A 26,813-nucleotide genomic window follows, 5' to 3' on the forward strand; every position below is an offset into this window, starting at 1 on the left:
CCATTGTACTGTTTGAATGTAGTGCTTCGATGTTCATAGGACCTTGACTGCACGTTTGTGTTCTTTTTATCGCCCTTTGTTTGTTCGTCGCTTGGGTTAAAAGCTGAGTTCAACGGATTCCTTTCAATGTACTTTTGCAACTTTTCGACAAGTTGCTCCAGTCCCCATTCTTCCCATCCATCATCGTTTTGTGTGAGTATTTCACGAACTGGTCCAAGTTTATCCATCAATGAATACACGAATGATTGAGCCGTTTGAAGTTTCTGCATAGTTTTCAATGTTCGTACAGTTCTCGCAAGCTTGTTGTAAAAGTCGTGAACTTCTTTGATTTTGTGCGTGCTGTGTATAGCCGTCAATCCTTCCAAATCTTTAATCAATGCTTTGTGAACCCAAATATCTTTTCCGTAAGTTTCTTGTAGTATGCGTTTAGCTTCATCGTATCCCTCCAACGAATGTGGTAAACCAAGTATGTCCTCTCTGGGCTTTCCTTCGACGAGTTCCAGTAAGTAATTGAATTTGCTGATGTTTGATATGTTTGAGTTGTCGACTTCTACCGTGAATTGATTCCAAAATCGCAACCAGTCCTTATAATCGCCATTAAATTTTGTGATTGTGTACTTTTGTATCTTGACGGATTGCTGAGTAGCTTCGTTTTTGTTTCCAAGTGATTTACGCATTGTTTCTTTCATTTTTAGTTTCTTTAGATGCCATTCTTCTTCGCTTTGAAGTTTTCTCAATGAGGCTTGTTCTGCTTCTTTTTGAATCGTTAACTGCTGTTCCATGATTTGTTTTTCATACTCGAATTTTCTGACGCATTCGTTTTTGTTTATCGAATCCAACTTGTCCACCATTTTGTTTTTGATTTCAATCCTTGCTTCTACTTCCATTACTGGTTTCGAAAGCCATTCTTCTACCGAATCGATGTTTTCGCCGTCGTCGAGCATTTTTCTGGTCAGCTCATCCTTTGCCATTTCAAATCTTCCCAATAAATTTGTTATTTTGTCCAGCGCTAAGATTATGCTTGATTTGTCGCCATTAATCGTGTTGCGTTCTATGCCTTTAATGTTTATTCTTATCATGTTGATTTCTCTCTGGTAAATTTGCTCTTGGTCCATTCTTCGCTAACTCGTAGGTTTCGTTCGTCCTGGCAGTAGTCGCCACCAAATAGTGTGGGGAATTATTTAGATTTTCCCTGAGACCCTAAAGAGTCACTTTTTGAACTTGATAATATATTTTACATCTGACTACGAATCAAATATTTTACAAAATACACACTCTTTTTATACACTTTTACAATCGCGTCATTTTCACACATTTTATGCATTAACAATTAAATACCTTAACACCTAAAAATATTAACACCTTCAAACACGCCTTCACACAAACACACCTTCAAACACGCCTTCACACACCTTCAATTACGTCTTGAAGACTTTATTCACGACATCTTAGTAAAAGGTTTTGAGTTATCTTTACATTTATATTTTTTTCGTATTTCGATTTTTTTTGTAATTATTTATTTTAACCCACAAATATATTGGCAAAGTAAAAGAGATATTTTTACAATGAGTGTGAAACAGTAAAAAAAAAAAAAAGGGTTTAAAAACAATAAAAAAGGTAAGCATGTTTGATGTGATTTGTGATATAGAATATTTTAAAATAAATATATTTTAGAATTATCTGAATATTATAGATAATGTTTTAATAATATTATATTACTTTACTAATATTATTATTAATGTTTTCTTATAAAAAATTTATCATTAACAATATTAAAAAAATCATACTTTATTTTAAGAACACGCAGCTTTGGGTTTTGTTTCTAGAAAGTTTATCAACAAGCGTAGCTAAAAAAATGGGAATAAATTTATTTCTGAAAAATCATTTGGTTCCATGTTTCAAAACATTTCTTTTTTTATATTTTTGGTTTTTCGCGTACATGAATTGGAGTAAGTCCTTATGTAAAGGATGGAAAACCGTGTCTCACACCTTGGATTTAAATATGGTTAGGATTGATGAAGCGATTTATATAACCTTTTAAGAATATCCACTAAAATATACATATACACTGTTTAACAGATTTAATAAAGGATTTTCAAACAATCCATATTTTCACTTTTACTAAAATTATAAGAAAATTTAAAGGTTTGTAAAAAAAAAAGTCTGAACATTCTTCTATTTTTATCTAACAAATTTTCAAATTGACTTTGAGGGTGTTGTGTTGTGAAAACATCATCAAATTTTGTACTGTTATCCTATTCTAAAAAACAAACTTCTAGTCACATTTTTTATCATCCAGTGAAGGTAGGTTAACTAACTACAAAGATTCAAGTGTATAAAAAGAATCAGTTTATAAGTCACTTACTGAAAATTAAATTTAATTTAAGCTATATAATTATCAGTGTAGGTGATGTTAGAAAGCAGTGGAACATCGATCACTCATCTTTGATGCAAAACAGACCAGGCAAATCAATGATTTCGATTGTTTTGGCTGTCGTTTCATAAGCTAGCGCTTTACGAACTTTCGAATATATATAATCCAACCTCCTCAATATAAACCAACCTCCTCAATATTGAAGGGGTGAGATTGTTTACCAGATCACTTTCACAGTTTAACAAGCACAATATCGAAAAAATATTAACTTATAATAAATTTTTTTTTTAAATATTTTGTTTGTCAAAAAACATTTTTTAGTTAAAAAAGTATTGGTAATATTTAAGAAGTTCCACTCTGGATGGAACTTCTCAAATATTACAAATAATTTTTATCTTCTACTTGTCTTTTAAAGCGAACAATTTTCGTAAAAAATCTTCGTCAGAATGAAGGCTTTTTCCAGTTACTTTTCGCTGAGGGGTGTTTTATACAAAAGTTATTTGGTGCTTTCATAAAATAAGTAAAAACACGTTTATTGGAATATTTAGACATCATGTTATCAAGCAATTTCGAATGTCTAAAAAGTCAAATGTAAGCTGTATTAAATAATAATATTAAGTTTTTCTGTTATTTTTTTAGTCATAAGTTAGCCATGTATTTAACTAAACATTAAAATAATATGTATATATATATATATATATATATATATATATATATATATATATATATATATATATATAAGAGCAGTTTACGTCTACACGAAATGTGAAAGTTTGCTATATTAGGTCTACATATAACTAAGGGCGACATATTTCGTGTAGACCTTAATTCAAGCATAATTTTTCTGACTAATTTTTTTTAGCTGATACTTTTTTCACAATCTGCGTGGTTTTCTTTGATCATTTATAGAGTTTCCATTTAATATTTTTGTTTTTTATTTAAAATTTCGCTAAAAACCAGCGTTTTATTGTTAAGCATGTATATCGTACAAATCCTTAAAAGTGAAGATTAGGCCTACACGAATATTTATAACAATTATTTATGTTATTTAAGTCTATATCAAAAAAATAAAAACTGTTTAATAAAGACTTTTAGAATACTTATTTAAAAAATATTTTGTTTTGTCTTGAATACGAGTGTGTATCGAAATAAACAAGATATACATTTTCTTACGCCAAAAAAAATTCAATTTGGCACGGAATCAAAGTTACGTCATTTCATAATTTAAAAGTAATGCGTAGATTTTTAAGTAATGAAAATCTTTTTTAAATTAGTTTTTTTAAACAATATTATGTTATATCAATGTAAACAATATTAGTTATACCAATTCAATAATTATCAAGGTTTCTATATAAATCTATCCACATCATCATAGTTTCTTTACATTTTTACCGCGCTTAACAAGAAATGATGCTTACAATGGACACTTCCTTGTATACTTAAAAACTGTGTTTAACTTAACACCAACCTGTTATTTCTCAACAAAATAATGCAATAACTTCATCCAATGTTACATATTTGTTCTATTGTACTTCAATAAGAATATAAAGCTGCGATATCGATATTATTTTGCAATGATGTCGCCTTAAACTGCATATAATTTCGAATACTTCAAATTTGAGATTAGGCTACTAATATACATTCGATTAGATAGTCGAAATTTTTGATGAATGAAAAGTAATATATATAAATAAAACATGATGAATAATAGATAAATTACAATAGGAATAAATAATAAATATAGAATAAATATATTGAATATACTATGTAACAATAAATGCACAATATGCAAAATGGTAAGAAGTATACATTTATAAAATACGATATATGTATGCAAATCATAATGAATACATGATGTATATCGTCAATACAAATCAAATAAATATATATATTACGAATATAAAACAATTTAAAAAAAATGTTCAAAATTGGAGATTAGGTCTACACGGAACTAACAATATTTTATAGCGTGTCGCCTTAAACTGCATATATACTTTCGAGTATCTAATATTGCAGATTAGGTCTACACGAAATCATTTGAACAACTTACATACTTTCAAGTAATTATTTGAAAGAAATAAAAGAAAAAGTATAAATAAAATACAATAAATAATAAATAAAGCATAATAAATAAAGTATAATAAATAAAGTATAACAAATGATAAATATAGTAAATGATAAAAAAATATGATGAAAACTCAAAGAAAAATAATATAACATAGAAATATGTAATAAATATGCCATATAAAAACAAATTATTTTGTGAATTAAATTAGATGCAAATAATTATACTATATGCTATATATTATAGACACAAATCAAATAAAAATGTATATAACGAACATAAAACAATTTAAAAAAAAAAGTTTAAAATTGAAGATTAGGTCTACACGGAACTAACAAATAATTTACAGCTTGTCGCCTTAAACTGCATATATACTTTCGAGTACTTAAAAATGGAGATAAGGTCTAAACGAATTTTATACATTTTACAGCGTGTCGCCTTAAACTGCATATATACTTTCGAGTATCTAATATTGCAGATTAGGTCTACACGAAATCAATTGAACAACTTATATATTTTCAAGTAATTATTCGAAAGAAATAAAAGATAAAGTATAAATAAAATACAATAAACAATATATAAAGTTAGGGTGGCCTTCGATTTTTTTCAAAAAAACGGGAAAATTGGCAAAAAATACGGGAGTTTTGCTAAAAATACGGGACATTAGCTAAAAAAATTTTATTGTAAATATATTGAAGCAAAAAGTAGTTTTTAATTTGTTTTTCAAAATGTTTTAAATTTTGTAGTTATTTTTAAAAAGTTCCTCAACATTTTCAGATAAAATTTATTTCTTAATGAATGACAAAAGTGCGTTTAAGTAAAAAAAATTGAGAATGCAATCTCAAGTACAACGTTATTGTGCTGCAAAAAAAATTTTTTTTGTCTAATTTAAAATTTAATTTAATGGCTGAGAAATTCAATAATAACTGTGAGATATTTTTTCAAATAAATTAAGTTTTAAAAATAAATTTACTTTTACTTTATATATTTTTCTTTTGAAATAACATTATTAAGGAAGGAAACATTTTCCTTAATTAGATTATGAAAATGTAAGCATTTTAATTTAGACTTGTAATTAATTGTTGTCAATGAATCAACTGTCTAATATCAAACCGATTTTTACATTTCCTACTTTGATACAACATCAAAACTGTTCCTTGACTAATTTATTTGATGAAAACATTATTTTAGTAAGACAAAAGAAGTTTAATTTATAAAACAATATTTTGATTTAATAAAATGACAAATTTAGTTTTTCAAATAGAAATGTTTGACGACATCATAATTTGCAAATTGATTTAAAAAAAAACGTTAAAATTTTCATTAAAAATTCAAAAGTGAAATTTGTACTAATTAATTTAAAAATACGGGACAAATGTAGTCAAATAAAGGACACGGGACATTTTGTAAAAATACAAGACTGTCCTGGCTAAATACTGTGAGGTAGCTAATTCTAAGTAAAACAAGATGTCGTTAATAAAAATAAAACCACCTAAAGCCATTAATTAATAATTTACACAATAACGAATAAAAAATGAAAAGACGCCAACGCCCGAAGCATTGGAACCAATATAAAAAGGGAGATACAAAACAGAAGAATGAGTTGGAGTAGGAATCAGAGAAGAATTAGTTGGGTTTAGTCGGTAAATGAGAGTCAGTCAGTAGTCAGTCAGGAGTTAGTTAAGAGATACGTAACGAGGGGATACAAGACTCAACTTCAAGAATTACGAAGAGAAGAGTTGGTACAAAGTTTTAGGTTCTTCGGAATATAAGTAGACCGGAGGTTTGACTTTATAAAAGGGGTTTAGAAGAATAAGTATTTATATAATTTTCAAGTGTAGAGATTTCAATAACGATTACGGTATATTAAAGAAAAAGGACTGTTATTATTAGAGTTAAAACAAAAGTTTGCACGTAAAGAAAAGTAGGCGTGTTAACAAGAATAAGTCAGAGTGCTACACAGAACCAAGAGGCTTCCCCATATCCCCACACATTTTTAACCCGAACCTCCTAACCTATGCGAAATACCAAAACCCCATCCCAATTCCCTGAAATATACCCATAAGTAAATTGTAAAAAGCCCCACCTCACAATACTCGCAGATGGCCACCCTAAATAATGTATAATAAATAAAGTATAATAAATACAAATATAATAAATGATAAATAAATATAAGGAAAACTCAATGAAAAATCTAATATAGAAATATATAATAAATATACTATATATATAAACAAGCATATTTTATGGATTAAATTAGATGTAAGTAAATATACCATATATTATACATTATAATTACTAATGAAATAAAGATATACAATCCGAATATAATACAATAAAAAAAATGTTTAAAATTGGAGATTAGATCTACACGGAACTAACAATATTTTACAGCTTGTCGCCTTAAACTGCATATATATACTTTCGAGTACTTAAAAATATAAGGTCTACACGAATTTTGTAAATTTTTACACGGTGTTGTCTTCAAAAGCATATACACTTTTGAGCAATTGAAATTGGAGATTAACGTCACACAATATAAATAAAATTTTAAAGCGACTCGTCCTTAAATTGCATATATATTTTGAGCGTTTCAAGTTGCAGATAAGGGCTACACGAAATGAGTTTGTAATATCCTACAGCGATATTCGAAATAATTTCTTAGCTGACTTTAAATAAGAAATGATAAAATCAATCTAAATTTAAAGAATCACGCATATTAACAAACGAAACAAAACTACATGAAAAACTCATCGAAAACAAAGACATTTTTATATGCTAGGTTTTATGTGGAAAACTGAATCAGAGCTAAGGCTAATCTCATTAGATAAATGGTGGATCCGAAATGTATTCATACTCAGTATTAGAAATATGCTCACAATTTAAACTTTTGAAAATTTTTTACTACTAATTATATTTATAATGATGATGGGATTTATTTAACTGTTCTATTTTTTAATGGTGTTCTAAAAATCATCGTTGTTATTGTAAAGGAAGGAAACTTAATCATAATGAGATTTCAAAAAAAAAAACTTCATAAGAATGATATTATCTTTTGAAGTTTTATTGAAACACTTTTGTAATCATTTGTTCCGATAAGATATTTATGTTTTAACTTTCATTATTAATCTGTATTTTTTTAGAAGAGTATAGTTTATTTCTTTAGTAGTAATCTGGGCACTGATGTACAATGATGCAATTACAGATGATACTGAATTTCAGTAATGCAATTACAGATGACAAAGAAAAGGCAATTTCGTTAATTTATTATTATATACAAAAAATAGTGTGATTTCGGTGAACTATATAGAGAATGTCAAGTTATAAATGGCGTCTTTTTTTATAAATAATATCCGTTTGTAAATATTATTTAATTTAAATTGGTACAAATCAAGGAAAGTGTTTTTAGACTCCAAATGTAGAAAGTCTATAACGAAACAAAATCACGGCAAATTTCAAACGAAAACTTTTCTTATAAATCAAGTTAAAAAATCTATAATTTCCAATAAGAAAGGACAATTTATAATTTTCAAAAACAAGTGTCGGGAATTACACTAAAATATTCTTTAATGCGAAAAAATAATTTTAAACTTAATCATGAAGATGTTATCAAACCTGTTTCAGAAATTTGCAATACTTAAGGCGCAACTGTTGCACTTAGTATTCAATACATAAATGTTACTAAATATAATTATACCTCGGTAAAAAATATTCTAGAGAAAGAAAGAGTTTTAGACAATTTAGTGAAACATGGAAAACTTAATTTCAGAAACTATTTCATAAGGGATAGTATTTCAGTTTTTTAGTTGAATACATTTTGAATAGATTTGAATTATAATGTAGTAGCAGCTGCATTATAAAAAAAATCTATTCTAATAAAAAAAAAACAATAAAGCTATCATTTAATTTTTATCAAGAAAAATTTAGAAAGTAAAGCAGAATGTCAAGCTTGAAATTTTGCTGTGGATAAAAATGTAATATCAAATGTGAAAACAAGGCGTTCAGTTGAACATAACAACTTTAACTCTCTCTCTCTCTCTCTCTCTCTCTCTCTCTCATGAGTTCTTAAATAGATTTAGATAAATTGCGCGTTCAAATGAACAAACCCAAAAACGTAGCATTTTTATGATGAGTTTTTTATATTTAAGTTTTACTTTTCACAATAAAAAAAACTAAGTTTTGTTTTGTTTGTAGCCGTAATAGTTTAAATGAATACTTTTATACATTTAGCTATGCTAAATTTTTATCAATATTCCATCAAAATTGATTACAGCGGCTTCCGCACATACAGATTTCCAGGTTTATTAAATTTTTATTTTTACGGGAAGCTAATTTCCTCTTACAGAAGTTTTTACTTATGTATAGAAAAAGCTAACTATCAATTCCAGGATTTTATTTGCTTCTGTATAAGCAACTATGCTTTTTCGTGTCGCGCTCCAACTTCTGAGTATTATTATTTAATTAATGCTTTCATTCTTTCCCTACCTGCTCCCGTGTTTTAAGACAATCAAAAAAATGAGAGTGTAAATGATAAGCTGAATGGCGAAACATAGAGTTCACACGAAAATAGAGTTCACGCGAAATATAGAGTTCACACGAAAAATAATAATTATGAATATATGGAAAATCACGTAGTTATTAAACATCTCCGTAATAGAGAAGTTTAATTAAAATCCATAGTTACAATGTCAAGTTCAAGGTAAAAAGAATTGGGAAACAGCTACCTGGAATATGTTACTTATGAATGCTAACATGGGCGCCGGCAGGATTTTTTACAAGGGGGGGGGGGGGGCAAAACAAAATTTAACAGTGATATTTCAAAAACTACATAAATGTATCAATTTGTCAAGTCATTTTATAAGACCAGTGACAACAAAAAATTAAAGAAAATATAAAAATAAAAACACAAGAATTAAATCATTGTTATTCAGTAAATAGAAATTGTAGTCGTCTGCGTTCACTTCCAAACTTATTTACAATTTGTTCCATAAATTCAGATTTTCTGGAGCGTATTTTTTCACAATGCACGCTCATCATGCAAAGGCCAGACAAACGCTCAGATTGCTAATAATGCTAAATTATACCTAATAATGCTAAATTTTATATTAATATAATGACTAGTTAAAAAACATTAAATGATTTATTACATACAAATTAGACATATTCCAAAAAACAAAACAAAAATTAAAATACGCAGGTTAATGCAAGTTAATCAAATTAAATATATATAATTATAATAATCAACATTTAGCAAGCAAAAAACACAAGGTAATAGTATTATTAAAATGAATATAGCACAATAAATTGGAAAAAATAAATAAATAGAAATACAATACAAACAAGAAACATTTTGCCAACAAACAAAAAAACAACAGCATAAAAAAGTAAATGAAACTGACACATTGACATCTTTCTTCGTTAGTTCGAAGTTTATTTGTTTGTGTAAGAACTTTGTTATTGTAATTCGATTTCTTTTTATTATTATTATTATTTCCTCTCTTTTTTTTGTTTTCTATACTTCTCCTTTATCTATTGTTTTTTCTATTATTCCTTTTTTATTTTTCTATGATCTTTTTCTATCATATATTTTTTTAAACTTTCATTCAAATATCTTTTTTTTAAAACATAAAATATGCCTTTATAAAAAAGCTTCCGCCATCGTGGAAGTCATTGCATTTGATAGTAATATTTGATTTTAAACGGTAGTAGTTTACATTAAAATGAGTAAACTATAAATGAGTTAAAGTTAACAGTTCAAAGAAATTTTATGAATATTAAGTTTGTTATTTTGTTTTTCCAGGAGGGGGCAACTGCCCCCTCTTGCCCTTGCCTGCCGGCGCCCATGAATGCTAACTTCAATATATTCTATTATCTTTCGAAAAGACATAAAGAGAAAAAAATAACGGTATCTGTAATATACTCCCTAAAATGGACTCAAAATCATGCTAAGCTTCAAAAAAAGAAGGAAAAAAATTTAATTTAATGCTTCCATATTTCTTATAGCTAAAAAATTTAAGTTTTCCAGAGTTTACAATACACTTAACAAAACTCTTAGGTAAATTTAATCACTAAAACGTCATTAACAAATTAATGTTGTTTTGTTATGAGTAGTGTGTTTTGTCATGAGTATTATGCTATGTTATAACGCTGATAATAAATGTAATAACAATAATAATAATAATAATAATATTAATAATAATAATAATAATAATAATAATAATAATAATAATAATAATAATAATAATAATAATAATAATAATAATAATAATAATAATAATAATAATAACAATAATAATAATAATAATAATAATAATAATAATAATAAAAATAATAATAATAACAAATTAATATTAATAAATTTTAGAAACAGTAATACTAACAATAGGAACAACTTAAACAAAAATAGGTACAACAATACTAATAAGGCGCTTGTGTCAACCTTTTTAGCGCTGTCATAAAAAAAACATCTAAGTCGAGTTAACATAACTTTTTTAAAACTAAAAATATAAAATGGAAAACATCCCAAGAACTTTTATATTCCTAATTTATATTAAAAAATTAAATTACAAATAAATTTAATTACTAAAATGAAACTTTTTACAGCTTTTATTATGAACTAAAAATTTTTGCAAAAATAGTTTGTTCTCAGTGTTCGTGTACTCAACGTGAATTTGAATTTGCTAATTTGCCAAACTTAAAACAGTGAATGTAACCTTCAGTTTTTTCCATAGGTCACATTTTTATGATAAATGAGTTTTTTATATTTAAGTTTTACTTTTCACAACAAAAAACTTAAGTTTTGTTTTGTTTGTAGCCGTAATAGTTTAAGTGAATGCTTTTATACATTTAACTATGCTAAATTTTTATTAATATTCCATCAGAATTGATTACAGCGGCTTCCGCACATACAGATTTCCAGATTTATTAAATTTTTATTTTTACGGGAAGCTAATTTCCTCTTTCGGATTTTTTTTATTTATATATAGAAAAAGCTAACTATCAATTCCAGGATTTTATTTGCTACTGTACAAGCAGCTATGTCTTTTCGTGTCGCGCTCCTACAGTAGAATATCAATACCTTCTATAGAATATCAATACCTTCAATCTTTTTTTAAAACTAAAAATATAAAATGGAAAAGATTCCAAGAACTTTTATATTTCTAGTTCATATTAAAAAATTAAATTAAAGATAAATTTAATTACTGAAATGAAACTTTTTACAGCTTTTGTAATGAACTAAAAATCTTTGCAAAAATAGTTTGTTCTCAGTGTTCGTGTGCTCAACGTGAACTCGAATTTGCTAATTTGCCAAACTTAAAACAGTGAATATAACCTTCAGTATTTTCCATGGGTTTCCAAACTTCTCGTGCTATTTGATTTTTATTTGCATTTGTTTAAAAATATAGTTTCAAAGTGTGACCCAATATCAGTGCCGAGTTCAACTTTAGCAGCAGTTTTTTTACAAGGAGAGAAACGCTAAAAAATTTCATTCGTCATCTGTAATTCTTGTGATTAATAAGAAACATTTCTCGAAAGAACGAGTTACTATTGATGAAACCTAATAACTTGTTACAAATTATGGAAAAAAACCTATTTCGATTTTCGGTAGAATTAACGAAGACCAATCAATTCGACGAATATATAAGGGTTTAAAGAAGAATAGTTTTTTGACAATAATTTATGAGTTTTAGTAGTCGGCGTTCACTCGTAAACATGCGCAGCGAGATAAATTGTTACACTCCTGTAACCAACGATTAGATTACAAGTTGCAAAGTGTTACGATTATGTATAAACCAACTGTTAAACAATTGAAATATTGTGTGCGTTTTTCTATTTGTTCTTACATAATTGTGACTAGATAATTTACAACGAACTAAAAAAGATGCAATTATTCGTAATTTAAAAATATAAAACGCTTTTATTTCAGAAACTGAAGTAAAAGTCTGCCTCATAATTATGAATGACAAGAAGAGTTAATTTATGGCTGTTCCGCAATTTTACTAAAAGGTAAAGAACTTCGCAGACTTAAAGTCATCTATAAGAAATGAATGCAGTATTATATATTTTTGAGTAGTGAAAATGTTGTGGGTAAATTATCATCTTTTAGTACTTGCTTCCAGATTTTCTAAACTGTTGATTCTTGTAACAGTAAACTAACTAGTAAAGTTCAAGAAAGAATTTTAAATTGAGATATCGAATGACTTCTCAAAGATACTATTGAAGATTAACAACACTTTTAAAAAAGCTCACAAAGGAATAATATTTGTGATATTAAAAATGAGGCAGTTGTTAGTAACACTTAGTTTCCGAACCAGAATGATATTTTGCATAACAGTTTGAGGAAGTGAAATCAGATTTTTAACCTAATTAAGAGTGAAAGTGGAAATTGGATTTAAGAACAATTAAGTAGAAGTAAATAAATTAAGAACGGGTTAACAAAAGAAAAGCAAACAAAGACTCTAATACCTTTCGAGTAACCTTTTACTGTTAAAAAGTTGTTATGAAGTTTAAAAGTCGTTAATTTAATAATTCATCTGCTTAATAAGTCGGTAAACTTAGAAGTTGGTTTCTATCCATCACTGGAATTTGACTTCATTCTTTTCAAAATGTTTCCGATTTACTTTAATTCTCATTTTAAAAACGTGAAATTGACTCCTTGAAAACGTTTAAATAGCCTTTAGGAGATATCAAAAGGCATATGTGACCGAAGAAGAGTGTGAAGAGTAAGAGATAGAAAGGTATTTCTTATTTTTAAAAGTTTTGTGTTAGAAAATTCGCGAGGTTATAATAATTTTGCTCTATCTCCATGTTTAAACGTTGGGAGAAAGTTTTTGATTTTTTCTTAAAGTAAAAATTGTTTAAAGTTTTAGCTGTAATTTAAAAAAAAAACAACAACAACTTATGCTTTAAATAATTTGTTTAAGCAAATTATTTAGAAAAAAATGTGTAAAATAAAGCGTGTTTTAAAAGTTATTATTGCTAACTAAAATTAACAACTCATTTTCTCCCAACTTTTAAAACGGGAAATGGAACAAAATAATTCTAACCTCGCGAATTGTTTCTTGATTTTTTATAGAGTATTTCAAAATTACTGTAACCTAATATCAAGAATCTTAGAACAGTAATAAAGGTAACCCAAGTTGAGATTACCTGGTTATAAATGAAACCCATTTTTAAGTTATGTTTATTCTATATTTACTATCATCTTTCAAATAATTGGAAATGTTTTCAAAAACAAGTGTTTATAATAAAAAATAGACGTGGATTTCAGTTAAACATTGAAGCTTGAGCGTTAAAAAAAACACTTGTTGAGTTTTTAAAAAATGTTTATGGATCTCATTATAAATTTTGCCTAATTTCTACATTAGCTACTGTAATGTGCAACTTTGGAAACCGAATTTCATGGCATATAATTTGAATTTCTTATAAGTTTCAAACTTTGGAAAATTTTTTAAAGAGATGTAAAATTTTTTATTCACCTGTAATTTAACGTAGTTGACTGGATTACTTACAAAAATAAATAAAACTAACAAAAAATTTTATTTATCATTACTGTCATAAACACGCTCTCTTGGTTTATTAGTACAGTGAACAAAATTAAAATAAAGTATAATAAACAACTAAACATCTGCTTAACATGGTTTTACATTAAGAAGTAGAGAAATTAATGTTTTTTCTACTTTAAAATTATACATGCCACATCAAAAGCAACATTAACTTAAAACTTTATATTTAGAAATATTTTGAACTGTTTTCCGAAGTTCTGAGGACTATTGAAAATGAGTTCTACGGTAAGCAAATTTACTTTTTAATATAGTATTATTATATAGATAAAATTTCTTGGATAATCAGATATTATTAAATTTCATTACTTATCAAATTTTTAACATTACTTAACTGATTAATAATCAACTGAGTAATTATAAATCTGGTAATACCTGACAAGAAAATCTAAGATAATAAAGGTTTTGGATCACTAATATTTTCAAAAATTCAGCGCAGCATTCACTACTATCTCATCATAAGTTGTTACGTCACTAATTTATAAATTTAGCATAATTAAACTTTAAACGTTATTATTACTGATTTATATTACAGCTTGTAAAAGATGTTGCTGAAACGGACTGCATAAAAAACTATGAAGTATTTGATATGCCTATAAACTTGGTTTCCAAAATAGGTGAAGGAACATCAGCTTCAGTCTTCAAGTATAGCTTAGGAAACAAACAAACGGCCGTGAAGTTGATTAAAACCCAGTTTTCTCAAAGAAAAACAATGCTAATTGCAACAAAATTAAAAAAACTACAACATAAAAATGTTGTAAACTTTCTAGGTTATTCTGTAAGGCCAACCGCTTTGTTTTTTGAATTATGCGCCACTAATATTGAACAAATGGAAGTCAATAATCTGTCTCAGGTCATTGATCTCCTAAATGAAGAGAAAATTTTTTTATTTCAACAAAGATTAGATTTTCTTTTACAAATGTCAGAAGGAATTGAATATTTGCACGAACACAATATAGTTCATAGAGATATCAAGCTTTCAAACATTTTAGTGACAGGGCATCAGTACAATGTAACTTTAAAAGTCAGCGACTTTGATGACTTTGTTGATATAAAAGCAACAGTTACATGTAATAAGACGAAGCCCAACAATCAAGGAATGACCCTTGCCTACACAAGTCCTGAACTGTGTAATTGTGAGGTGGAATCTCCAAACAAAAAATCCGATATGTACGCTCTTGCAATAACTGCATTCGAGCTATTTAGCAGTTTTTCCACAACATGGCATGGTGTTATACCATTGTTTAAAGATATACTTTTGCTTGATGCAATCAAATCTGGAAAACGACCAAACATAAGCCACATTACCGGTTTATATACGGAAAATACAATTAATGTGGTTATAGTTACTAACCTGATCGAGACTACATGGCAAGACAATCCAACGGCTAGACCAACCATATCTGAGGTAATAAAAAAAGAAAAGCTTTAATTTCACTTTCACTTTGAAATTTAGATATAAAAATATACTAAAGATATATATAACAAGCTCATTAACAACATTTTTTTAGTGGAGAGAAACAGTGTCAAGTATAACAACATCTGTCATGGTAGGTGACCTTTCATGATTTAGCTATAGCATTAACAAACATTTTTATTGCAAACTTGTAATTTATTTAATTCAAAAGTTGTTTTTTTAATATGCATCCTCACATACCTATTCATTAAAAATTGACTACCACGCCCACCTTTATACTAGGCTAAAAATAAAACTTCTGAAAATTTATTTCATGCAATGTGAGAGTAACAAGAGTAGTACAATATTCCAAATGTTATTTAACACAGTTCATTATAAATACTTATATTAAATTAGGGTGCACCAATTCAAGCATGTGACATAAATACATCAACATTGCAGGTTTGTTTTTTTTTAAATAGAACATGCAAACAAGAAAGCTTGCAACTTCTACAGACTTTTGCGTAATTCACTTTTAAAGAAGTAGTTCTGAAAATAACCCTTCAATAGCACACAACTTTCTTCCTAACTATTTCAAAAATACAATTATAGGTATCAAGTAGCATTCAGCCATATCATGAAGAGAAGATAGTAAATAAAAGTCAGGTAACAAACCCATTAGGTTACTAACTCAACAATGATAACAACAAAGAGCATTTATATAACTTAGACTTTAGTAATTATCATTATAATATTTATAATAATTAAAATATATTATAATAATTATAATAAACTTTATATTAAAATTTACTTTTGCTGCAGAATTTTATTCATATAAATCCAGAGGGAAAAAAAAACAACATTTTGACTGTCCATTGTTTTTATATTGTAAATAGCAAGCCAATTTTTTAGGAGAAACTCAGTGACTAAAAATTATAATTTTAGAGAAAACGACTTTCTCCAATTAAGGAAGCAAAGCACTACATTTCATTAAAGGAAGATCCAAGTTATTTAAAAAGAGAATTTATTAACCAAACAAAAGGTCAGAAAACTTGTCAGAAAATATATTTCTACAAACTTTCTAATGTAAAAAAAATAATATCAGAATGAAATATTACATAACAGATATCAAATATGGTTTTACTTGTATAGGTTTTGGAGTGTTAGCATGCAAAAGCTTAAAAAAAGGAGAATTCATAGTAGAATATAGGGGGGATTTCGTTGCAAAAAACACACTGGAAAATAAAGAAAAGTTATACGAAGAAACAAATGCTGGCAGTTATGTTTATGACTTTTTACACAAAAATATTGAATACTGGTACTAAACTAAATTTTATTCTAAAATTCATCTAAATTTTATAATGTTTTCTTTATTTATATTGATATTCTTTTAAAACAAAAATTTTTATTTAGCATTGATGCAACTCCATACAATGAATACTTAGGACGCTATGTTAATGACTCAAAATACTTTGCAAATGCATACATGAAAAAGATTTTGCATTGTGATGTTCCTCATTTATGTTTATTTGCTTTGAAAGACATTTGTGTTGGTGATGAAACTCTCAACTTTTATGGAGTTGATAATCTAAAGTGGCATGCTGAGGTTTTTTTTATTTTCTTCTCAAGTTTTAACTACTTATTTTTATATTTTGCCAATTATTTGCATTCCCTGGTGATTTACTTAAAATGTTACTAAAAAACCTTTTTTTAACTCAGGAATTTCAAATGAAGACAGAGCAAAAAAGAATATCAAAGGTAAAAAAACCTTTTAAAAATTTTATCCACACTTTATAAGATAATAACTGTGTGCACAACTATTTAATAATACCCAAATAAATTGTTTTGTAATAAACAAAGTTTGCTGCACCCTACCTCTAAAATCATTTTCACATTGTTAGAGCCGTTCTGTTTTTAGGGCTATCATAAATTACACTTTTTTTTTTCTTCACAAGGATGAATAATAACTTAAGTGAGAAAGATTTATTTTTGAGAACAATTTACTGATTTTTTTAGTTCTAAAGTTAATTTTTGATTTTGAAGCATTATTTTCTTGTTATCTCAAAGTCAATTTAAAAAAACAAGATATTTTTGAAATTTTTTTTATATTCATGTTATATTCACTCTTGTTACTAAAAAAGTATAATCAAAAAGTGTTTATTTTATATGAGAAAATTGATCATTTTTTTTTTATTGAAAAAAAAACAACAAACATTTAGATTGAAAAATTACAAAGACCCAAAAATGGCATAGGACCAGTTGAGAAAAGTGCACAGTTAGATAAAGACAAAGAAGTCAGAAGTGATGTACAGTTTAATAAAGTCACAAAATTGGCAGCTACAGATTGTGATGAAAAAGACAATATTCAAGTAAATATTTCTAAAAAAAGACTAAATGAATATATAACAAACATACATGATATTATTATTTAAAAGCAAAATTTTTTTGGCAAAAAAAAAAAACTTCCTTCACATGTTTTGCAACATACTTATAACAGATTCATTATTTTAATTATATTACTTCTTGTATTTAATCTTAAAGGTTCATCTGATGTACTCTAACCCTAAAAATATTCTTAATAAAGTAAGGATATTTTAAATATAGGGAGTAATATTTTTTAAAACCTAGTATTTATAAGCAAACTCAAACTCATAATGAAAATTCAAAAGATATTTGACTAGATTTCTACTTTGATTCTGTTAATTTTATTTCTTTTTCAATTGTTATTATACTTTTTTCATCATTGGTTTTGGCTAGTGACTTTATCAATTATCAAAAAAAAAGAAAAAGAAAAAAGAAACATCTTTTTATTTTGTTTACAATAGATTTTTTCATCAATCACCCAAGAACATCAAAGTGAAAAAGAGTCTTTACCCCAAACTCCACAGGTATACTGCTTTTGTAAACAAATTCATGCTTTTTAATATTTGAAGATTGATTAAAACTAATTGATCATTTGAGAGCAAAAATATTCAGCATTTCAAACTTTAATGGAAATATTTTATGTGCAACAAATGATATAGATTTTTAAAAATTTAATTTAAAGTCCTGTGATGAAGAAAGAATTGATACTCTAGAAAATGAAAGCACATCAAGATCAGATTCCAGTGAGGTATGTGAAGTTTTAACTTTAATTTACTACCACTTCGCATTTATGATATGATTTGATTTAAACAAAATGCTAATGATTTTTTAGGATGACATTGATTTTGAAGCTCTTAACTACAACTTAGTTTTAGAGGTAAATTTATTATTTTATTTGTTAAGCTGAAAACAATTTTAAATACACAAAATGTTTTTTTAAATACACAAAATGTGTTATTTAATTTAATTTTTTAAATGTTATTTGATTATGAATAACTTTTCCATGTTTAAAGTGATCAAAATCAAGTTAAGTTTATTGCTGTTTGATTTATTTTTGATTAATGTAGCAAATATCTTAATCACATTTCTTTGCAGATATCCGATATTAAAAATGCCAAAATAGCATCAAGCACTTTTATGATAGATGATGTGACAGACAAATCCCAGGTAAAAATTAAGTTGACTTTTTAATAAAAAATATTTTAAATACTTAACATTTTAAAAACTAAGAAAAACACTGATTTTATACTAAACATAATAAATCTTTCTTAGCATTATATGAAATAAAATCAAGAAAAACTATTAAAAAAGAAAACATCTCTTACTTCATACTATTGTTAAATATTCTAGGTAGGTCAAAACAGCCAACCAACATTGCCTGATGAAGAAATGCCTAAAAAAGTTAAGGTACCTTTGAAAAATACATTTTTTTTACACAATTTATAAATCAATCTGAATAAAGTTAAATCCCAAAATTTTCAGAAATTGAAATTTAAAATTCTAAACTTTAGAATGTAAGAAAAAAGAAGCCACATCGATTTTGCATTTTTTGTAAAAAGTTTACATCATATTTAACAAGACACATAAAGCTTATGCACAAAAGTCATCCAGAAGTTGAAGTTGCATCATCAATTAAATCAAAGAAAGAAAGAGATGAAGCTTTTGGAATGTTTAAAAGAAAAGGGATTTTGGAAGTCAATGTAGCTGAAGCTGGAAAAGCGGAACCAAAATATGAAAGAGAACGAGAGGCTCAAAAATATAAAGAAGTTAGTTATTGCAGTCAATGCCTTGTGTTTGTTTCAAAACGATTCTGGCACAATCATGTGAAGTCGTGTCAAAAACACTCATGTCAAAAAGTTCTTCCTGTTCCAGTGGGGCTTCTAAGATTACCTGAAGAAGCAAGATTAAGTGATGAATTTAAAAAAAACATTTTATCACATTTTCGAACAGATAAAATTGGTCAGATTTGCCTAAAAGACATAACAATTCTTAAAATTGGTTCAGTCTTTTATGATAAAGAAAAGAGGAAACTTGATAAAGTTATGGAAGCAAGAAGCTCTGTCAGAAACGCCATGAGACAATTGGCACATCTTTACAACCTATTTTTACACTTCAAAAACTTACCAACACAAAGTAAAGATTCTAGTAGTATGTTTTTGCGCTCTAACTTCTTTGCCTTAAGAGAAGCAATAGATATTTTTACAAAAAAGGCAGATTCAGGCATCAAAGCTGGTTTAAAACAAAATTTATTTTATTTAATAAAACGTGCTGCAAAAGTTCTTAAAGCATTATATTTATCAGAAGCAAATGACAATGATGCTAGTGAAACTGACAAGTTTGTTAGTGTTTTAGAAATGTGGGAGGACTTTATCTTTGGAGATGCCACTTACCAACTAAATAAAAACAAAAACGTAAAATCCCGTAAACCATCTGAACTTCCAGTTGAAGAAGATGTGATTGCTTTTCGCAATTTTGTAATTACAAAAATGGCAGATTTAGCAAAAGATTCCTACCAATGGTTTGACTCTGAATGTTTTGTTGAGCTTCGGGATTGCGCATGTGCAAGACTTACATTGCTAAATGCTAGAAGAGGTATGGAATTACAACTATTTTTTTTTATACTATTTAACAAATTCTAAAATAATATCAGCTATTAACATCATATCATTTCAGGATGAACTGCTTCCATATAACTTGCATAATCTTAGTTTTTTATAATTACAAATACAATTTTATCTAAGCTTAAGAAAAAAAAATTAGAGCTTGTAACTGATGTTAATGTAATTTTAAATAGTGTTAATTTAGCAAGATAACCTTGTGGTTTTTTACTATAAAAGATATTTTGTAAAACATAAAGGTTTTCAACTAATATTTATGAGATTGACATAAAAGCTTGTTGTTCTCACAAACTTTGTGGCTTTAAAGTCTGTTTACTTCATTTTTTATGTTAATTGTATACAAGATCTTTTTTTAAAATCTATGCCTACTTTTTAAGTGATATAACAAGGTCAAGAATTATAACACATGATTAATAAATCAATAGTTTCTGCTAAAAAAATAAAAAATAAAAAAAAAATAAAACAAGAATCCTCATAAAACAGTATTTGAGATTTTTCTTTGATTAAAGTAAAATTGTTCTTCGAATAGAATATTAACAGATTTAAATAAAACAAATAATTAATTATATTGGTAAACTAAACAAACCTAGTAGAATAAACATATGAAATGGTAGATCATTATTATAAATATATGGTAAAAATATAAAGGCTAAGTGTCAATAAATATCTTTTTTTTTTTTTTTCTTTTATAATAATAATAACAGTAATAGTAATAATTATTATTATTATTATTTATCTTTTAATTTATTTTATTTAATAATATCATTATAACTTTATATATTTTATTTAATAATATTATTTTTAATATTACTATTTATTATTACTACTATTATTATTATCTTTATTATTACTATTATTACTATTATTATTATTATTATTATTATTATTATTATTATTATTATTATTATTATTATTATTATTATTATTATTATTATTATTATTATTATTATTATTATTATTATTATTATTATTAGTATTATTATTAGTATTATTAGTATTATTATTTTTGTTATTATTATTATTATTATTATTATTATTATTATTATTATTATTATTATTATTATTATTATTATTATTATTATTATTATTAGTTTTTATTATTATTATTATTAGTTTTTATTATTATTATTATTATTATTATTTTTATTATTATTATTATTATTATTATTATTATTATTATTATTATATAAGTTTTTTTTATAAAAAGTTACTAAAAACTGCCATTAGAATAAGAGTTCACATCATCCTTCTCTTTCTCAATGTCTAAATAACCTTCATTTATTGATCTTACATGTTTTCTTCGTTTTTTATTAATATCAGTCAATTTTCTTGACATACTTGATTATCACTTTTTATCTTTTTTGTAAGCTCCTTTTTTCGAAATTAACACCTCCAGAAAACCCAAGCATTTTAAAAATGCAACTTAAAGAAGAAAATCCATCATTGTAATTTAAAATAGAAGAATAAACAGATATTCCAAGAATTTTCCTTGCAGTAAAAGTAGTTTTAGGGCTTCACTTCCAAATGAAACCACTAAATGACTCTGCAGTTTTGTGTCATCCCATGTAAACACTTTCTTAGCATTTCAGGGTTTGACAATTCTTGAAAAATAGGTTTAATTTCCTCCATAATTGTCACAGGTAAATTAATTTTTTATCCATTGCTTATTTTACCCATAGCGTTATCTGATTGCCATTTACACCAACTGTTTTTCACTTTTAAACAAAATTGATGACGAGTGACTTCATATGGAAAGTTTGTACAATGGTAAAGTACAGCTATTACAGAATTTCCTATACTCAGTAGGTTATTTTTATTTTGTCTTATAGCCATTTCAACAAAGTTCTGAATTGTGTCACTAGCTTTGAACTAGAAGCACTTCGATTTATAGATGGTGATGAATAAAATGTACTTTCAAAGTCACAGTTTGGACATTGTATTATAATTCCAATAGAAAATCCCATACCTATAGATTCATTATGAAAAATAGTTAGCTTGCTATTACACTCACTGCATGTAGAATACTGTTCAAATACATTTTTAATAATTCTAAGGTTGCAAATAAAGAAAAAACTGTCAACTTTGGAATCACAATTTGTTGCAGCACTTAAGTCATGTTATTTATTAAGCTTTGATACACTTGTTGTTTCTAATTTCCTGCTACGACCATTTACTTCCTCTGCTCTCCATGTATACCTATTTCCTTGATATTTTCACTTTAAATTTCTAATATTACTTCTTTTGTTCGCCATATCCAGATAGATAGCTTTCAGTTCAGTTACATTGTATTAATGCTACAGAGCATATTTTTAAGAAATATTATATTTTACAGAACAGTAGAAAAGCATAATAGATCTAACATTGAAAAATACTTCAAAACTTTAAGTTGAAACCTTCCAGAAGTAATGAATAAATTTGTTGTTTATACCGTTGCTATGACGTTGCTAAGGAGAAGGAAACTGTATTAACCACAAAAATGGTATTTTTTGTTACTTTTTAAGCATATAATAGTAAAAATATATTATGGATTTTGTACTTCAATGCTTAAAATATTTAATGTATTATTGCCAAAGTAATTTAATTAATTTAATTTTAAGTGGGAACCCATAAAAAACCTTGTTTTTATTTTTTATTTTAATTACTTTTTACACAAAGTATTTTGAATTTGAATTTTAAATTTTTTTTTAAAGTATTTTTTACAACACTGATAATAAGTAATTAGTGTGAAACAATCTGAAATTACGCAATCTTACAATAAAAATTTAAGATTAGTAAGAAAAAGTAAGGATTGTTTTCAGGAGGGTAATGAAATATTAATCAAAAAAAAAATTTTTTTTTTGAAAGGAGGTAAATATACTTTAAAACAGTACTTATAGCAACATTCTCAGGTATTTTAATTCAATTCTCAAATTTTTTAAAATAAATCTTAAAATGTAATCAAAAAAAAAAAAAAAAAGACAACTTTAATAATCTTAAATTTACATATATTACAAGTTATTAACTTTTCAAACTAACCAAGAAAAAAAAAAAAAAAAAAACCACAACTACCAACTTGTGGTCTTAAAGATGTGATTGAATGAGTCAAACTCAGGGCATAAAGCCAAAAACTGAAAAGGATTCGGGTATTAAAAAATCCAATACCCAAACGTTTACCCGATAATTTATCTGTTTCAGTTCTCGTTAACCCGTTCCATCATTGTTTCGGGTATTTAACAGGTCTATACCCAAAAAATTTTTTGAAATTACCCGTCGACGGCTGAACGGAACCCGGTGACATAAATAATTTTTTTAATGATCGAAGAGTTATTTTTTTAATGATCGAAGAGTTATTAATATTTTTCTTTTTTTTTCTTGATTAGAATGAAAGACTTTTACTATAGGTATTAGTTATTTGATGGGTTTGACCTTAAATTATTGCTAGCTTACTTATGACATCTGGGTAATATAACACCATTTACTATATTACTTATGACAACTTTCCAAAATTCTTTTTTTTTCTTCTTGTAATTAATTTCACTTTTCGAAATTCTTTTTTTTCTTTGGAAAGTAATTTCAAATTTATACACCATTTCAGTTTAATTGTTACCTTTTTTAATTTCTTAACTTTAATAACTTTACCATTTACTATATTACTTATGACAACGGACTTTTTTGTATTTTTTAGTTTTGTTTTTTTTTTTGGTTGTTTTACATGCTCAGGTATCACAGTAAAAATATATTTAACACCAATATATATAACACCAATAACAAAAATATATTTGTCACCGGGTTCCGTTCAGCCGTCGACGGGTAATTTCAAAAAATTTTTTGGGTATAGACCTGTTAAATGTCACCGGGTTCCGTTCAGCCGTCGACGGGTAATTTCAAAAAAGTTTTTGGGTATAGACCTGTTAAATACCCGAAACAATGATGGAACGGGTTAACGAGAACTGAAACAGATAAATTATCGGGTAAACGTTTGGGTATTGGATTTTTTAATACCCGAATCCTTTTCAGTTTTTGGCTTTATGCCCTGAGTTTGACTCATTCAATCACATCTTTAAGACCACAAGTTGGTAGTTGTGGTTTTTTTTTTTTTTTTTTTCTTGGTTAGTTTGAAAAGTTAATAACTTGTAATATATGTAAATTTAAGATTATTAAAGTTGTCTTTTTTTTTTTTTACTTGTACTTTTTTTCTGTACTTATGAACGTTACTCACGAACTTACGATTTTCTTAATTTTTTTTTGTTTTGATTACTTGTCTGTAGAGAACTAACACACCGCTAAACTCATGATTTTTTTGCCTCAAAATATACTAAAATATACTAATAAATAAAATTTAAAAAAGTTTAGTTAAGTTTCTTTTTTTTGTTTTTTTTCTTTCTTTCTCTCTTTTGACGGTGTAATTTCACTATCATATATATTTCTATTTTTATTTTTGATCAAAATTTTTTGTGAAAGGTTCCTCTATAAACTATTTTTAAATTATTTCGTTATATAATTTCTTCTACAAATCTCTTCTATGGATTTCTTCTTTTCTTATCTTTTTTACATTTCGTCTTTAAATTCCTTTTTCTAATTTCTTTATTAAAATTTACACCGAAGAGATCAACAAAGTCGCACTCAGCGCTAACGACGACAAAAGATTCATCTTAGAAGACGGAATTCACATCTTGGCTATCGGACATTACAAAACAAGGCAATAAACCAAGCGAAGAACAGACATCTTGAAGAACTGGTTTTTAAAAAACTTAAGATTTTAAAACTAATTTTTATTGGTCTTTTTTGAAGTTGATTTTAATTTTTTTTTTTTTTTTTTTTTTTTTTGATTTACAGGAATTAGCGAAAGAGAATGCCAACCTCGTGTAAATAAATTTTATCTCTGTATAAATTAGTTATTGATTTGATATAAGTTTTATTAAAGAAATGAATTATAACTTTTTATATTATTGCTTTGACTTTATTTTTTTTCTTTTCCTCATTATTCAATTTCGATTGCATAGCTTCTTGTGAAGTTAATACAAAATATGTAAAAAAAATTATTCTTTAGAGAATGAATTTTTAAATTATTTAAGATAGTAACAAAGAGAAAACCTCCATGAGAGCAATTGGTATTTTAATTATTACATATTCGCAAATTTTTTTTTCTAATTATTAACTACCGTTTCCTTAAAATCCTTGTTCTCAAAAAACTGACTTAAAACTTTAAAATTATAAAAATAGAGAAATTATTTTAATAATTTCAAAACAAAAATAGAGAAAGTATTTTAATAATTTCAAAACAAAAACAAAAATAATGAAAAGAAAATTTTTTAGTAACTTCCTCCTCGTGTAAAAGTTGTTATCATCCTGTGTATATTGTCATTTCAGTTACATAAATATTTTAACTTTAAAATAACATCACTAAAAAAAAAAAATAATAAAGTTTATTTTAAAAAACTTTATTTAAAATTCAAAAGAAAAAAAAAAATTTTTTTTTTGATTTTTAATGGGGGTGAGCCACCTTAAGGAAATATTTCATAAAATGTATATGAGTTGAAAATATTAAAACACGAATATCTATGGAACCAAATAAGCTACAGGAGTGGTTGAAACCATTTTAAAAATAAAATATATTAAGTAATGCAATGCATTTTTAATAAAAAAGATTTACATTGGCTATAAAAATTGCCTAAACTCCCTTGTAATATGTAAAAACAAAACTCAGGCTAACTACGCAAAGCGCGAAATGGTTAAAAAAAGATTGAATTTTTTATTTATTAATTAAATCAACATAAAAGACGAAGTTTATTAATTATTCTAAACTTAATTTATAACAATTTAATCAGGCAAGTTTTAATTTTTGTAAGTGTCTCTCATCGGTCCAGTTAAACATTTTTGCGCTTGACTATATTTTGAAATGTTCTCAAAACATCTATGAAGCCGTGGGCAAGTTGTCGCAACTAAATATTGTATGCGTGGTCAAGATCAGAGTGCGATCGCACGCCTTTCCCGACCAAGCCTGACTACACTATTTTATATTTTAGGCTTTGTGTTTTATTAGAAAGATTTATTTATGAAAATTTTAGTAAAGTTTTGTATCTTTTTAAATGGTTTACTTCAAAGTAAATTTTCCGAATTTTTTATAGCTAAATCCTGGAAAGTCCTGGAATTTTTTTTTTGGGGGGAAAATATCCTGGAAAAGTCCTGGAACTTTTTTGCGAAATTCCTGGAAAAGTTGGAAAATGGTCCTGGAAAGTCCTGGAAAGTCCTGGAATTTTGATTCTTTTTTTCTGTGGGAACCCTGAATATGTATTTCAGTCTGTATTAATATACAAATTCAAATATATATATAGTAGAATAAAATATATTATCGCGCTTTATTATATATACTTTACTATAATATAATTTTAATAATGTTAAATTGGTATTTAATACAATGGATATAATTATTTTAGATTTTTAGTAAAAATAT

At 26.3% G+C, this 26,813-nt stretch overlaps 3 protein-coding genes and 1 long non-coding RNA gene across 4 annotated transcripts in view; all 4 read left to right on the forward strand.

The window, feature by feature from the left end:
• Positions 1 to 26,813, forward strand: part of LOC149876508 (uncharacterized) — a 96,857-nt gene that overhangs the window by 26,606 nt on the left and 43,438 nt on the right. The gene's annotated exons all lie outside the window — the stretch shown is intronic.
• On the forward strand, positions 14,922 to 15,434 carry LOC149876511 (receptor-interacting serine/threonine-protein kinase 1-like). The gene has a single exon (XM_090075258.1). The coding sequence runs from the start codon at positions 14,922 to 14,924 to the stop codon at positions 15,432 to 15,434; it is 513 nt and encodes a 170-aa protein (XP_089931384.1).
• LOC149876512 (uncharacterized) lies at positions 15,521 to 16,398 on the forward strand. The gene is made up of 4 exons (XR_016448652.1): positions 15,521 to 15,552; positions 15,816 to 15,860; positions 16,011 to 16,064; positions 16,344 to 16,398. It is a non-coding gene; the product is annotated as an uncharacterized LOC149876512 (long non-coding RNA).
• Positions 16,505 to 22,773, forward strand: LOC149876513 (uncharacterized). Its single transcript, XM_090075259.1, has 10 exons — positions 16,505 to 16,560; positions 16,812 to 17,004; positions 17,618 to 17,767; positions 18,224 to 18,286; positions 18,445 to 18,510; positions 18,595 to 18,639; positions 18,858 to 18,929; positions 19,113 to 19,169; positions 19,274 to 20,354; positions 22,060 to 22,773. The coding sequence occupies exons 1-10, from the start codon at positions 16,505 to 16,507 to the stop codon at positions 22,110 to 22,112; spliced, it is 1,836 nt and encodes a 611-aa protein (XP_089931385.1). The 3' UTR covers positions 22,113 to 22,773.

This window comes from Hydra viridissima, unplaced genomic scaffold, assembly GCF_058129835.1.
Source record: "Hydra viridissima isolate aposymbiotic clone 2 unplaced genomic scaffold, HvirCarnegie_v1 scaffold_19, whole genome shotgun sequence".
Taxonomy (NCBI): domain Eukaryota; kingdom Metazoa; phylum Cnidaria; class Hydrozoa; order Anthoathecata; family Hydridae; genus Hydra; species Hydra viridissima.

What these genes read in the sequence shown, in the direction of transcription:
- LOC149876511 (XM_090075258.1), top strand. Translation starts at nt 14,922, where the DNA reads ATGTCAGAAGGAATTGAATATTTGCACGAACACAATATAGTTCATAGA.
- LOC149876513 (XM_090075259.1), top strand. Translation starts at nt 16,505, where the DNA reads ATGAAATATTACATAACAGATATCAAATATGGTTTTACTTGTATAGGT. An exon ending in ACTTGTATAGGTTTTGGAGT is followed by an intron (nt 16,561 to 16,811) that starts GTTAGCATGCAA and finishes ATTTTTATTTAG; the next exon opens with CATTGATGCAACTCCATACA. An exon ending in AAATGCCTAAAAAAGTTAAG is followed by an intron (nt 19,170 to 19,273) that starts GTACCTTTGAAA and finishes TCTAAACTTTAG; the next exon opens with AATGTAAGAAAAAAGAAGCC.